We start from the raw sequence: 14,711 nt of genomic DNA on the forward strand, positions 1-14,711 counted from the left end.
TACATTTCTTTTAAGGTGGGAGAAATTACAACGTGAGTTTGTGTACTGATAGGAGTGATCCAGTAAGGAGGGGACGCAGGTAATAGGAGGGAGAAGGGAGTCTTCATGTCTGGTGTCCTTGAGTAGGTGGGAAAGGGATGGGATCAAGAGGTGGCCTCAAGTAAGAGGCAGACTCATCGACCGTCATATGGGGAGGACAGAGCCTACGCACAGAGATGCTTCTAGCGGGAGATGTTGGATGTTCTGTTCTGATCGCGTCCGCTTCCCCAGGGTTGTACACAGCAAGGTCATCAGCAGAGGGGACCATGGGTGGGGATGCTGGCTGGTTGAGGATGGTGGAGTGGGGGTGAAATGACCCTCTAGAAGAATGGGGAGCAAGAGGCCAAGGAGATGCGGGGTGACGGATGGTGCCCACACGGTCCTGGATTTCGACTGAGGCCGTGGGCAAGGTTGAGTTTTGAGCAATCGTGGTTGGCCGCCCGGGTGTAGGTGTTGGGTCCTGATAAACGTGGGGTTGTGGGCCTAACCATAGTTGTGGTTTTAACAAATGCGCCCAGTGGAGAGAGTGTCAGGCAAAGGCATGGAGGTTGGATGAAGGAAAGGCATTATGATAGTGACTGACTGGTTGTATATTTAGGGGTAGAAACTCCAAGAGGTACTTAATTTCATGATGATTTCTTTCTAATTTGTTTCTCATTAAATTTTTGCAAAAAGGAGGTAATGAATCATGGGAGTCATCTCAAAATAATCCAAAAAACAGTTGGAGCTTTTAATATCTTTCTAGAAGGCAAGAAAAGAAGAGAAACGAAAAAATGTAAATACATCATAGGTACTGCCATCTACACTTTAAAGAATTATCATACACGAGACTTCCCTGGTGGTCCAGTGGTAAAGAATCCGCCTTCCAATGCAGGGGGCGTGGGTCGTATCCCTGGTTGGGGAACTAGGTTCCCACATGCCGCAGGGCAACTAAGCCCATGCGTCACGACTACTGAGCTCACGCACCTCAACTAGAGAGCCCGCGCGCCACAACTAGAGAGAGAAAAAACCCCGAGCACACAACTAGAGAGAAGCCTGCACCCCGCAACGAAGAGCCCAAGCGCCTGTGCATCACAATGAAAGATCCCACATGCCTCAACAAAGATATCCCGCGCGCCGCAACTAAGACTCGACACAGCCAAAAAAAAAAAAAATATCATACACGTATTTCATCAATTAACATAATTTCCTGTCAAATATATTTCATGACTCAAGCAACTCTGTCAAGCCTGGATGTCACAGGTTGCGAATGCCAGCTCTACAAGATGGTAAATTTTACACGAGATGGTACTGTTTACATTAAATCTCAGGGAGCTGGAATACAAAGTCTTTTCTTTATGATAACCAAGCAGGATTATCTAAATTGTAGGTATTTCGTAACCTTAGCTTCTTTTATCAGTAAAGGACAGCGCCTGAATGAAGTACATATTTAAGACCCAAGTGACTTCCTGATTTAAAAATACCTGTTTCTGACATCCTGCTTCTTCCTTTTCCCTGAAGGAAAGGAAGACATGTTTCTCTATCGTAAACATCCTCGGATACAGCATTATTTTTGTGAGGGCTTCAAAAAGTTGGAATGTTCTGTTTACGTTTTAGAGCCTTGGAATCGATCTTTCTTTTGCGGATTTGAGGTTGTTTTGGGGAGCTGGGTGATGATATTTGGAGAGAAGTGAGAATAACCAAGGGTTAAGAATGCGCTCTCCCGGTAGAGCCACCTTCGAGTTTCCAAAGGGGTCTTGTTGATGGGAGTATTTCTTGCCCGTTTCCAGGTTGCAAAGGAAGAATGGTCTCAGACACTCTGGGTCAACCTCAATGTTCAGTTTCTCCAGGAAGGAATTGAAGGTTTTCTCAAGTCCCTCAGAAAGCTGCCCCGGCAGGTCCGAAGTCTATCAGTGGCCTACCACCTGGAAGCAAAAATGAAGGCGTTCAAAGACTCGATTCCTTTGCTGCTCGACTTGAAGCACGAGGCTTTAAGAGACAGGTTTGTGGGAGGAGCTTGTACTTTAAAATATGTCTTTGCTTAGCTCTGATGCTGAAGGACGAGATTCCAACAGCAACGCAGGGCTAGAAATACGCAAGTCATATTTCTATAATATCGCTTCTATGTAAAGTTTCCATTAAATTATCAACCACAAGGATTCTCCTATATCAACTCCTGCACTAGACCTGGGACTAGAGAGAGAAAAAGCGGTAGATTCTCCTTTCTGACCATCTCTGTGCACAGCAAAAATCAGTGATTCTACGGTTACTGCTTGTATGCTGGGTTCCTGGCATTCTGCCGGTCCAGCGCCATGTTTAGCTGCCCTATTGCATTCATCCCATATACATGGGACCATAAAAGTGGGCAAATGTGACCCTTCAAAGGAGGCCAGATTGGGTCAAGAGCAGCGCTGCTTGGTGCTGTGTCTGTCCTGTTCCCCCTTCTTAACTTTATCACTCTGCGTTTTTTTTCACAGTGCTCGAAACAGTGTGCGGTCATTTAATTTATAGATTTGTTTTATCGGTCCCTGACTGTCTCCCCAAGTCGCTGGCAGTGTTCCCCAGGGCAGGGGCCTTGCCTCTGAGTCACTCTGAACCCCCAGCAGCCAGCCCACTGCCTGCACAGCGTTAGTGCTTGCTGAATGTTTATCCAATACACGAGTGCTCATAATTTGCACCAGGGTCTCAGACGGGCTGAGTGATCCAGGAGAGGTCGGGATCACCCGTCTAGAGACCGTGCAGAGGCAGTTACCAACAAACGAAAAGTTGTGTATCTTCTTAGGTGGTAGTGAAGACTAGCCATCTAAGAAAATATCTTCTAGATGTTGTTTCCTGGGTTTAATTCCGGCAGCCAGTGGGATCTTGGAAAACTTTGGACAGATAATTCCAGTGATGTCCTCTTATTTCCAAATTCCATTACAAGAAGTGTTTATAATGGGATTTTATCCTGGGGTTAAAGAGGGAATAATTGAATCCATCACTAAAGTGAGTAGGCAAAGGTTTTAATGTGGATGCACCTTTAGGCATTGGAAAGAGCTGATGCAGAAAACAGGCGTGATGTTTGAAATGACTGAAACATTCACCTTGGAAAACATGTTTGCTATGGAGCTTCACACACACACGGATGTTCTCAACGAGATTGTGACGTCGGCCGTCAAGGAGATAGCCATTGAGAAGGTAGGACTATTTTTGGTTGTAAAACGGTACAGAAAAAAAAGAGAATTTTTTTTTTTAATTCAGAGAGGAGACCCGTTTGCCCTGATACCTGTTATGTTTGAGCAAGAAAGAATGATCTGTTCTAGAAATAGAATTTCTGCCCCAGTTAAATGTTGTAGTTCTTAATTATAGTTTCACTCTTGACTTATTTATTAAAGAAATAATGGGTGGGGGTTTCCCTGGTGGTGCAGTGGTTGAGAATCTGCCTGCCGAAGCAGGGGACACGGGTTCAAGCCCTGGTCTGGGAAGATCCTACATGCCGCGGAGCAACTAGGCCCGTGAGCCACAACTACTGAGCCTGTGCATCTGGAGCCTGTGCTCCGCAACCAGAGAGGCCACGATAGTGAGAGGCCCGTGCACCGCGATGAAGAGTGGCCCCCGCTTGCCGCAACTAGAGAAAGCCCTCGCACAGAAACGAAGACCCAACACAGCCAAAAATAAATAAATAATTTTTTTTTTTTTTTTGCGGTACGTGGACCTCCCACTGTTGTGGCCTCTCCCGCTGTGGAGCACAGGCTCCGGACGCGCAGGCTCAGCGGCCATGGCTCACGGGCCCAGCCGCTCTGCGGCATGTGGGATCTTCCCGGACCGGGGCATGAACCCGCGTCCCCTGCATCAGCAGGCAGTACTCTCAACCACTGCGCCACCAGGGAAGCCCAATAAATATTTTTTTTTTAAAAAAAGAAAGAAATAATGGGTGTTCCAGGTAGAAAACTGAGAAATCATTCATAATTCTACCACCTGAAGATAAATTGTCTTTATTATTTTTATTTTTTTATTATTATTTTAAAAAAATATTTAATTTTTTGGCTGTGTGGGCTCTTAGTTGCAGCATGTGGGATCTTTAGTTGTGGCATGTGGACTCTTAATTGCAGCATGCATGCAGGATCTAGTTCCCTGACCAGGGATTGAACCCGTGTCCCCTGCATTGGCAGGCAGATTCTTAACCACTGCTGCCACCACGGAAGTCCCTCCTTTAACACTTTAAAATGCATATACAGGGAATTCTCTGGTGGTGCAGTGGTTAGGGCTCTGCGCTTCCACTGCAGGGGGCCCAGGTTTGATCCCTGGTTGGGGAACTAAGATCCCGCATGCCACAGAGTGGCACAACCAAACAAAAAAATGCATACACACATGTATACACACATGTACACATGTATCCATGGATACACATACACACGGATGTATAAAATATACACGCACATCCACATACATGAGTAGTATGCCCATGCACATACATGCCCACACACATATACACATAACATGCACCTATATACATGTACATAAACACACATGTATCACATACATATATGCACACGTATGCACAGACACAATATACACATACATATACCCATAATATACATACATACATATGCACACATATACACCACCTATATACACACATACTTTTATATACACATATGCATAAATATTAACAGGGTGTTTTTGAAAATGTCATAAAAATAGGCATATTAATTTGTAATTTGATTTTTTTTTTTTTTTTTTTTGTGGTACGCGGGCCTCTCACTGTTGTGGCCTCTCCTGTTGCAGAGCACAGGCTCCGGACACACAGGCTCCGGACTCACAGGCTCAGTGGCCATGGCTCACGGGCCTAGCCGCTCCGCGGCATGTGGGATCCTCCCGGGCCAGGGCACGAACCCGTGTCCCCTGCATCGGCAGGCGGACTCTCAACCACCGCGCCCCCGGGGAAACCCTGTAATTTGATTTTCTTGCTTAACAGTAGAGTAAACAGAGGGGCAGGATCTCATGAGGATGTAGAGTGGAGGCAGATTACAGAATTTAGACCCTGGTTCTGACACTCAGTAGCCGAGTGAACGTGGCAAGCTGACCCCTCTCTGAGCCCCAGTTCCCGCCTCTGTAAAGTGTGGGTAATAATAATCCCTCCCTCACTGAGGTGCTTTGAGGACTAAGGAGATCGTGAATGGCACGTGCTTACCAGAGCAAGTGCTTTGTAAATGATGACTAGGATTACCAGAATCTCTGCTTATTTGGAACACTGACTGGAAGTCTGGGTTTGAGTTGATCCATGGCAAACTCAGGAAGTTGCTGTTGGGTTGGGGTTCTGTTTTTTCAATCCTTGTGCCTGAATCATTCTTTTCATATTCCTGGCCAGGCTGTGAAGGAAATCCTGGACACATGGGAAAATATGAAATTTACCGTCGTCAAGTATTACAAAGGCACCCAGGAGCGAGGCTACATCTTGGGGTCTGTTGATGATATTATCCAGTGCCTGGATGACAACACTTTCAACCTGCAAAGCATCTCAGGAAGCAGATTTGTGGGGCCTTTTCTGCAGACTGTTCACAAATGGGAGAAAATGCTTTCTCTAATAGGGGAAGTCATTGAGGTGAGAAAAAAGACGCACGAAAGATGGAAAGGTGCAGATTCGTAGCAGGAAGGAAACTTTGTATGAGAATATTTTGTGCACAGAAACTAATGATCCTCTTTCATACTTTTTCTGTCTTTGATTTATTTTGGGGGGAGGGATGATTAGAAGCATCAATCTGAGTTTTAATTTCAATGAATGCATTTTTAATTTCCACAACTCCTAATCAGTGCTTTTTCATATGTCCTTATTCTTGTTTAATTCTGTCCTGTTCTTGTTGCAAGAATGCTTTCACCTCTTGTATCACATTGAAGAATTTAAACATATTTAAAGCTCTTTTCTGATTTCCTTCTACTTTTTATTTTCTTAGGACAGAATCCCCCCCACCACTTTTTTTTTTTTGGTGACTCTCTTTCATGGTAGGGGTTTTTTCTCTGTGTGACTTTGATTTTTCTTATATTAGGGGGTGTAGGGCTTTCTTGCTTTGTGTCCAGACCTCTGTGAGCAACCCAGGCTCATTTCACCAGTTTTGTGTGGCTGCCTTGTTTTCTTCCTCAGACCTAGGCAAGTGCCTTATACTTGCCACACCCTGAGCTTGGGGTGGGATGGAGCCAGGCCTGCTTCCCTGGCTAGGAGTGTGGTCATGCATGGGCTTCCGTCACTTGCTTTTTTAAATTTGTTTTTTGTCTATTACTGAAACTTTTTTTTAAACTTTTAATTTAATTTTTTAAATTGAAGTGTAGTTGATTTACAATGCTGTGCGGATTTTCTATTACTTTTTATTAGTGGCATCTGTTAGCCTGGATATAGTACTGCTTTTTTTCTTTGTTAGGACAAAATTTTTTTAATTGACATGAAATTTATGGAACATACAATTACCCGTTTTACAGTCCACAATTCGGTGGCATTTAGTCGATTCACAATGTTGTGCGACCACCACCTCTATCTAGTTCCAGAACATTTTCATCATCTCTAAAGAAATTCCCATGCCCATTAAACAGCAATTACTCCCTACTTCCCCTCCCTCCAGCCTCTGACAACCATCAGTCTATTTTCTGTCTCTGTGAATTTACCTATTGTGGGTACTTCACGTAAATGCAATCATATAGTATGTGGCCTTTGTGTCTGGCTTCTTTCACTTAGAATCATATTTTCAAGGTTCATCTATGTTGTAGAATGTGTCAGTGCTTCATTCTTTTTTGTGGCTGAATTGTATTCCATTTTGTGGATGGACCACATTTTGTGTATCCCGTTCACCTGTTGATGGACATTTGGGTTGTTTCCACCTTTTGGTTCATGAAATAGTGCTTCTCTAAGTGTTGGTGTACAACTACTTTTTGAGTGTCTGTTTTCAGTTCTTCTGGGTCTATGCCTAGGAGTGGAATTGTGGGTCATGTAGTATTTGGATCAGTTTTTGCTTGGGCTTCTGCACGGTTTGTCCTTTGGGTCACGGGGCTCCAATCCCTGCTCACAACTAGAAGCTTCCTCCCTGTCCCAGGCTGGGGTGGAGAGTTTTCTTTTGCTTTTGAGTGTAGCTGTGTATTTTAGAATATTTAGCTATGCTTCCTCTATCATTCCTATATATTTGGAAAGGAGTGTATGCACTCACTCTGCCCTCTTGCCTGGAAAGTCTTATGACCTGAGTTGGTTTAAATCTCTCCCGTGTTAAGGTGGGATTTTGCCATACACACCTCGAGGTACCTGGGAACCTGTGTTGATGATAACATTGTGCATTTACAGGTTTGGATGTTGGTTCAGAGAAAATGGATGTATCTGGAAAGCATCTTTATTGGTGGAGATATCAGATCACAACTTCCAGATGAAGCAAAGAAGTTTGACAACATCGATAAAGTATTTAAAAGGGCAAGTGACTGGCTTCTGTTTTAGTCTTGAAAGAAGAACAGTGATTTGAGATACTTTTACTTACATATTTGCATGTAGTATTTTGTCTATTAGTAGCTTCTCAATTTTTTCTGTCATTATATATGAACTTAATCTCTTCAGTAAAAATTTCTGTTTGATCTTAAGCCACTGGCCTATGGCACCAGAAGGTTTTCATATTTATTTTTTATTATAAAAGTAGTACTTGTGGGAACTCCCTGGTGGTCCAGTGGCTAGGGCTCCGCGCTTCCACTTCAGGGAGTGTGGTTTCGATCCCTGGTCTGGGAACTAAGATCCCACATGACGCATGGCAAAAAAAAAAAAGGAAAAAATAGTACTTCTGTAAAAAGCTTGGGAAAATGTAGAAAAGCAGGGGAAAATGTATCTTCCATAGTTCTATCGCCTTTAATATATATTTCTTTTATCTTTTTTCTATGTATATGGGTTAAAAACATGCTAATAAAGATATTTTATATAATCCTATCTTATCATTTTCTCTTAATATTATAAGAAACATAGTTTATATTATGAAACTATCTGAGAAAATGTTTTAATGCCTTTATATGTTCTGGTGAGTGGCTTGACATTAATTTAGTTGATTATTGTCTAGTAACTGGACATCTTGTTTGAAGCGAAATTCTTTGCTTTCATAAATAATTTGCAGTTTGTGTCTAAAGTTTTTTCCATATTTAGGGTATCTTACGATAGATTGTTTACAAGTAAATTACCCATGAGAGACTATGCTCATTTTAAAGTCCTTCCAGAAAGGGTGGTACCAGTGGTCACTGCTGCTAGTAATTAGTGGGGCGAGGATTTTCACCCAGCCCACCTGACCTCAAAGCCCAGGTACTTTGCTACTCAGCGATGCTGTTGTATTCTCCAGTTACGGGCAGCCAGCTCCCGTTTTGGATCTCTTTTGTCCATTAGAGTTTATGATTTTTTTTCTTATCCATCTGCATAAGCTTTTTTTGAAACTTAAAAAAGTTATGCAACAGATACCTATTCATTATATAGAAGGACTTAGACATTATAAAAAAGCAAAAAGAAAGAAAGAAAGAAAAAGAAAGGAAAAAATAGCTACAATCGCACGCCCAAGATAAACATTTCAATAGTTCAACATGTATCTTTCCAGAATTTGTTAATTCCTATGTAAACATATCAATAAATATGTAATTATTCTATGAAATAGGATCATTCTTATCAGTATGATCTTTTTAAAATTTAACATCCTCATCATATATGTCAAGAAATAAACATCTAAATTGTGACAGCAAATTTTGACCTAATTCCCTCTCGTTGGACATTTAGACTATTTCCTTTTCTTTCTTTTCCTTTCTTATCATTATGTTTTTGCCATTATATAGAGTGGGGAATATTCAGGTGCATACAAATTGCTCCGAGTGAAACTGCTGGCTTTATTCACCCAGCAAATGCTGATGGAGGGTCAGCTGTGTGCAGACACTGTTGTAGGCACTTGGGGAAACACTGAACAAAAGACAGAAAGATCTCTTCTCAGGGCAGCTGACCTTCTAGCGGGAAGATGGAAAAAAAATAAACATCGGAAATAAGTAAGTTATGTATATGTAGTATGTTAGAAAGTATTTACTTATTTATTTTGAAATTTTTAAATAGATATTTATTTATGTAGCTGCTCCGGGTCTTAGTTGTGGCGCGCGGGATGTTTGTTGCCACATGTGGGATTTTAGTTGCGGCACGTGGGATCTAGTTCCCTGACTAGGGATTGAACCCCGGGCCCCCTGCATCGGGAGAGTGGAGTTTTAGCCACTGGACCACCAGGGAAGTCCCTGAAGGTGCTTATTTAAACACTTAACAGTTTTTGCCAATTTGGCCTCCCTGAAGGCGGGGTTCTGGTTTGTCGGGTTTGCTCTGTTGTGCCTGGACCCTGGCAGATGCCCACCCGGGACAGGAGCCGGGCTCCTGCTTCCCTGGCTTGACAGCTGTCCTCTTGACTTTGTCCAGATCATGGGCGAGACCTTGAAAGACCCCGTGATCAAGAGATGCTGTGAGGCCCCGAACCGCCTCAAAGACCTGCAGAACATCAGCGAGGGCCTGGAGAGGTGCCAGAAGAGCCTGAACGACTACTTGGATTCCAAGAGGAACGCCTTCCCCAGGTTCTTCTTCATTTCTGATGACGAGTTGCTCAGCATCCTGGGCAGCAGTGACCCCCTCTGCGTCCAGGAGCACATGATCAAGGTCGGCCCCCCGGGGCTCCCAGGGGAGGGGTGGCGTAAGCTCTGTAACTGCAGCTTGTTGTATTCAAGTCTTCTACACAGTTCGGTTCAACCCAGGGGTTTAAGACTGTGAACCGCTGCTGGGGTTTTTATTTGAAGCATAAATCTGATGAAATCCACTGTAGTCTGAAGTCACACCAGCACTCAGCTGCTATCTGTTGCTCTTTTTCCACAGTCCCCCAGACAACATTTTTTAGAGAAACTAAAACAATACAGAAATACACAAAGACTAATATAGTAAGCAGAGAGACAATACAGGATAGTGGTATAGCACATCCAGCCAGGTTGTCTGAGTTCGAATCCTGACTCTACATGGATTTGCTGTGTGACCTTTGGCAAGTTACTTAACCTCTCTGGGCATCAGTTTTCTTCTCTGTAAATGCAGATAACTCCAATTATAAAAATTTATAACGATAAAGATTAAATGGGTTAATATTTGTAAAGTACTTAGAACAGTGCCTGACTTACAGTGTTGGCTAAAGAACCTTATCTGCCACCCAGAATTGACACTCTTATTACCAGTTAGTCATATTTGCTTTGTCTCTTTTTTTGTAAAATAAATTTGTAGAGATAAAGTTGACATACTCTTCATTCCATCCCCGTTCACAGTTCTTCCTCCACTTTCAAGAGGCAGCCACTATCATGGCTGTGATGTGATTCCTTCCAGCCCATGTTTTCATACTTTTACATAAACTTATGTGTATCTGCGAGCGATATTGAATGGCAGGAAACACAACAGACAAAACTATCTCTTATGATAGAGAATCAGAGCTGGGCCAGGAGTAATCTTTGGTCAACTAATCAAAGCTCTATATTTAGTATCAGCCCAGAGCAAGGTTTCTCAGCCTTGGCACTATTGGCATCTTGGGCCAAATAATTTTTTTCTCTCTCTCTGTGTATATGTGTGTGTCGGGGGTGGGAGTCCCGTGCATTGCAGGATGTTCAATTGCACGGGGGTCCCGTGCATTGTAGGATGTTCAGCAGCATCTCTGACCTCTACCCAAAAGATGCCAGGAGCATCCCTCTCCAGCTGTGACGACCAAAAATGTCTCCAGACGGCGCCCAGTGTCCCCTGGGGGCAAAATCATCCGTGGTGGAGAACCAGTGTTTTCGAGCAATTCCTTTATTCCAAATAAATAAAGCACTAAGGATCAAGTACTTAATGCAACACTTTTCCTTCGATGAATGCTGATTTCAGCTGGTCCGTATATCCAGATACCTCTCTATATCAGCATATACCCTAGAATCTCAAGTGTGTGTGTTGGGGGGGAGTCTGTCTTCTCTCTCTTTCTTTTTGTTTAATCTACCACCGACCTTTGCATAGTTCAGGATAAGCGAAAGTACCCAATGAACGTTAGTCATTGAATGAATGGACATCTATTTAGCATGTGGTCTCTGATGCTATTGCTGGCATCCTGGCAGCGCTGATGTGTGATGAGGCACTGCAGGCTGTTCTTTGATTCCAGAACCCAGGGAAGGTATTACAGGGTGGCTTCTCCCACTGTATTGCAGATGTACGACAACATAGCACTGCTGAGGTTTAATGACGGGGACAGTGGAGAAAAACTGGTGTCTGCCATGATTTCAGCAGAAGGAGAGGTCATGGAGTTCCGGAAGATCATCCGGGCCGAGGGGCGCGTGGAGGACTGGATGACAGCAATTTTGAATGAAATGCGAAGAACTAACAGGCTAATTACCAAAGAGGCTATCTTTAGATACTGTGAAGACAGAACCAGGTAAGATTGTAAATGTGATTGTGTGTTACTTTATCATATTTATGGTCATAATGAATCAATTTTCAAAGTTTGGAGTCGATCAACTGACATTTCAAATGAGGTTTTCTTTTCCTGCCGTAGCTAAATAAGCTGATGTATAGCTGTCCTGTAAGGATCACCTCATATAGCACGTCTCAAAGTGTGGTCCCCGGACCGGCAGCATCAGGGTCCCTGGGAGCCTGTTAGAAATGCATATTCCTGGGCCCCATCCCAAACCTGCCCCAACAGAAATTCTCGAGGGACTTCCCTGCTGCTCCAGTGGGTAAGACTTCATGCTCCCAATGCAGGGGGCCCGGGTTCAATCCCTGATTGGGGAACTAGATCCCACATGCGTGCTGCAACTAAGAGTTCACATGCTGCAACCAGGAAGTCCACATGCTGCAGCTAAGATCCCGCGTGCTGCAACTAAGACTTGGTGCAGCCAAAACAAACAAACAAACAAATAGATATCAGAAAAAAGAAAAGAAATTCTCAGGGTGGGGCCCAGGGATCTGGGTTTTCACAATATCCCAGGGGATTCTGAGCTCAGGTGTGAGAACCTAGTGACCCACCAGAGACCAGGTGTTCATTAAGGTGGATTCTATGTGTAGGTTAACGGGTAAAGTTGTTTCTAAAGTATTTGATGAATTTCAACCATTCTTTGATTTTTGTGGCCTAGAAGCTTCCAAGCACCGAGCTGAACCACGCCTGATCCTAGTGGCTAAGAGGGCTGAACTCAAAGCCCGCAAAGCATCTTTGGGTAACTTTCCAGGAGAGCTGTGTATTTGGCAGGGCCTTTGTGCAGACACAAAGTCTTTATTATCATGAGAACACCGTCCTCTTGGTTTCGCCTGCTGCCTTTTTGATTTTGCAGACTGAAAATGTCTGTTTAAATAAGTTATTAGAACAGAGCATAATATTTGTCTGATTAGGATCCTGCTTTTTCTTAGGTTCTGCACCATGTAAAAAAATTGGTACCTCTTTATATAATCAGGTGTCCATATATATATATATATATATATATATATATATACACATACATACATACATTCAGTGGTGTATTAGTAAACTAGCTCTCTGGGAAAAGAAAAGCTTTGCTGTAGAGCATTTCCCAATTCCCATCGTGTAAATACTCCCACATGTCTGATTTCAAGAAGGCTAAATGGAGGGAATTCCCTGGCAGTCCAGTGGTTAAGACTCTACCCTTTCACTGCCAAGGGCCTGGGTTTGGTCCCTGGTTGGGGAACTGAGAGCCAGCAAGCTGCGTGGCATGGCCAAAATTAAAAAAAACAAAACAAAAACACTGAATGGAATAATGGTAAGAAGTTTAACACACCACTTGCAAAATTCCTGAATATTTGTCAGTTACCTCTCATGAGCTGATAGGAGGTGGCCTTAACCCATCATGGGCTGTATTCATTCATTTTACTAGCGTTTACTGGATTCCTGCTCTGGGCTAATCACTGTGCTTGATGCTGTTTCAACACTGAACTAGACAGAAACCACTGCCCTTCAGAAGCGGAATATCTAAAAATCTCTGCAGTGTTCCCAAATTGCATGAATTTTATATCTGCATTTATTCATTTTATTTGCCTCATAACTACTACTTTGCCAGGGTGTTGCTATGTGTGACAACGTGTGGTTGGTGGAAGACAGAGTTAAGAGAATTCAACCTGATTAATTGGGAAATGTCTGAGCCACCCTTTCCTCACCTAAATACCGCTCTGCTAAAGCGCACTTGTCGCTCCTAATGAAGGGGGTGAGTCACTGAAATGATAATATTGATTTACGTGAGCGGACATGTTTCAGCATCACTGAGAGCACAGGCCCAGCTGTATGTAGCCCCAGAGCACACCCGCTGTCCTGGGATTTGCCAGACACCATCACGTTCATCTTAGCTCTGCCCTGAACCACTTGATTTTCTCTGGTTATAGTGTTTCCACCTCTCCTGATTTCCTACTTCCCAGGTTTGTTGCCTGTCGCAAGATCCACCTTTGTTCATTTCAGTACCGTCCTCTGGACCTCCGTCACCTTCGTTACATCTCTCTTGTGTGTCGGGAACACAACCATACATACTATTTAGGTTTTAGAGGCACCGCACAATTTTAACACAAGACGTTAAAGCCAAATGCTTTTTATTGTTTTAAGTATTCTTTAAAATTTATTTTGCCATTAATTGCCCATCATCAAGATAATGACTCGTCATTTGCAGTCACTTTTACTGGATTGGAACTTATAGCTCTGGGTCCATTATTTTTTTAGGTACGATTTAGAAGAAAAGTTTGCCCTAATGTGTTTCAAGGCACTTACCAGCTTTGGAAATTAGTATGTCAGTAGGGGAAATCCAAGTGGCTGATAAACATGTGAAAAGAGGAAAGACTTCACTGGTCATCCAGGATCTGCAGATTAAGGCCGAATGAGATATTGTTTTGTTCACCTTTCAGATTGGCAAAAAATTCAAAAGAATATAACGCCTAGTGCTGGCGAGGGTGTGGTGAGAAGGACAGCAGTATGCATGGCTGGTGGGGGGACGGATTGCTACAACGTTTTAAAGTAATTTGACTTTTCCTATTAAAATAAACTATCAGAAAAGTGCTTTTGTACTGGTCGCCCTGCACTTGGGATTCTGGTCCGTAACACTAGAAGCCGCTCTGACTCCTCAGGATGTGCATAAAGCAGGGTTTCTCGCCATCGGTGCTGTTGACATCTGGGGCCGGATAATTCTTTGCTGTGGGAGACCGTCCTGTTTATTGTAGGATGTTTACCAGCATCCCTGGCCTCTAGCACCCACTAGATGCCAGCAATACCCTTTCCCCCAGTTGTGACAACCAAAAATGCCTCCAGACAGTGCCAGACAATGTAGAGAGACGTTTACCGCGGTATCGTTTGTATTGGCAAAAGAACTGGAAGCAACTTGAATAGACATCAGTGCGGAAACATCTGCTTAAATTGCGATCCTTTGATGCTCTGAAATATCGTGCAGCTTTGACGAGGACCTGGTCAGACCTATGTCCGTTGACCTAGACGCATGCCCACTAGAACCAATAGGTGAGAAAAGCAAGGTGCAGTGTAGCTTGTGTTCCCTGATCCCGATTTTGGAGAAACAGCCCTTCCAACCCCTTCTCCCCATATTTGTGTATCTTGAACTTTGAACAGGTCTGTATGAGAATGGAAAAGAGTGCCGAGTGACACTCAGGAAACTATAACAAGGAACCATGGGGGTGTGTGGTCAGAGATAATTAA

The 14,711-nt window shown here is 43.4% G+C and overlaps 1 protein-coding gene across 1 annotated transcript in view; it reads left to right on the top strand.

Annotated features, from left to right (window-relative positions):
- Positions 1-14,711, top strand: part of DNAH10 (dynein axonemal heavy chain 10) — a 147,108-nt gene that overhangs the window by 54,911 nt on the left and 77,486 nt on the right. Inside the window, exons 25-30 of the mRNA XM_079942214.1 lie at positions 1,809-2,020; positions 3,042-3,195; positions 5,369-5,602; positions 7,322-7,444; positions 9,443-9,676; positions 11,227-11,450. Coding sequence (XP_079798340.1) covers positions 1,809-2,020; positions 3,042-3,195; positions 5,369-5,602; positions 7,322-7,444; positions 9,443-9,676; positions 11,227-11,450 — 1,181 coding nt within the window. The remainder of the gene's footprint in view (positions 1-1,808; positions 2,021-3,041; positions 3,196-5,368; positions 5,603-7,321; positions 7,445-9,442; positions 9,677-11,226; positions 11,451-14,711) is intronic.

The sequence above is a fragment of the Stenella coeruleoalba genome, assembly GCF_951394435.1.
Source record: "Stenella coeruleoalba genome assembly, chromosome: 14".
Lineage (NCBI taxonomy): Eukaryota > Metazoa > Chordata > Mammalia > Artiodactyla > Delphinidae > Stenella > Stenella coeruleoalba.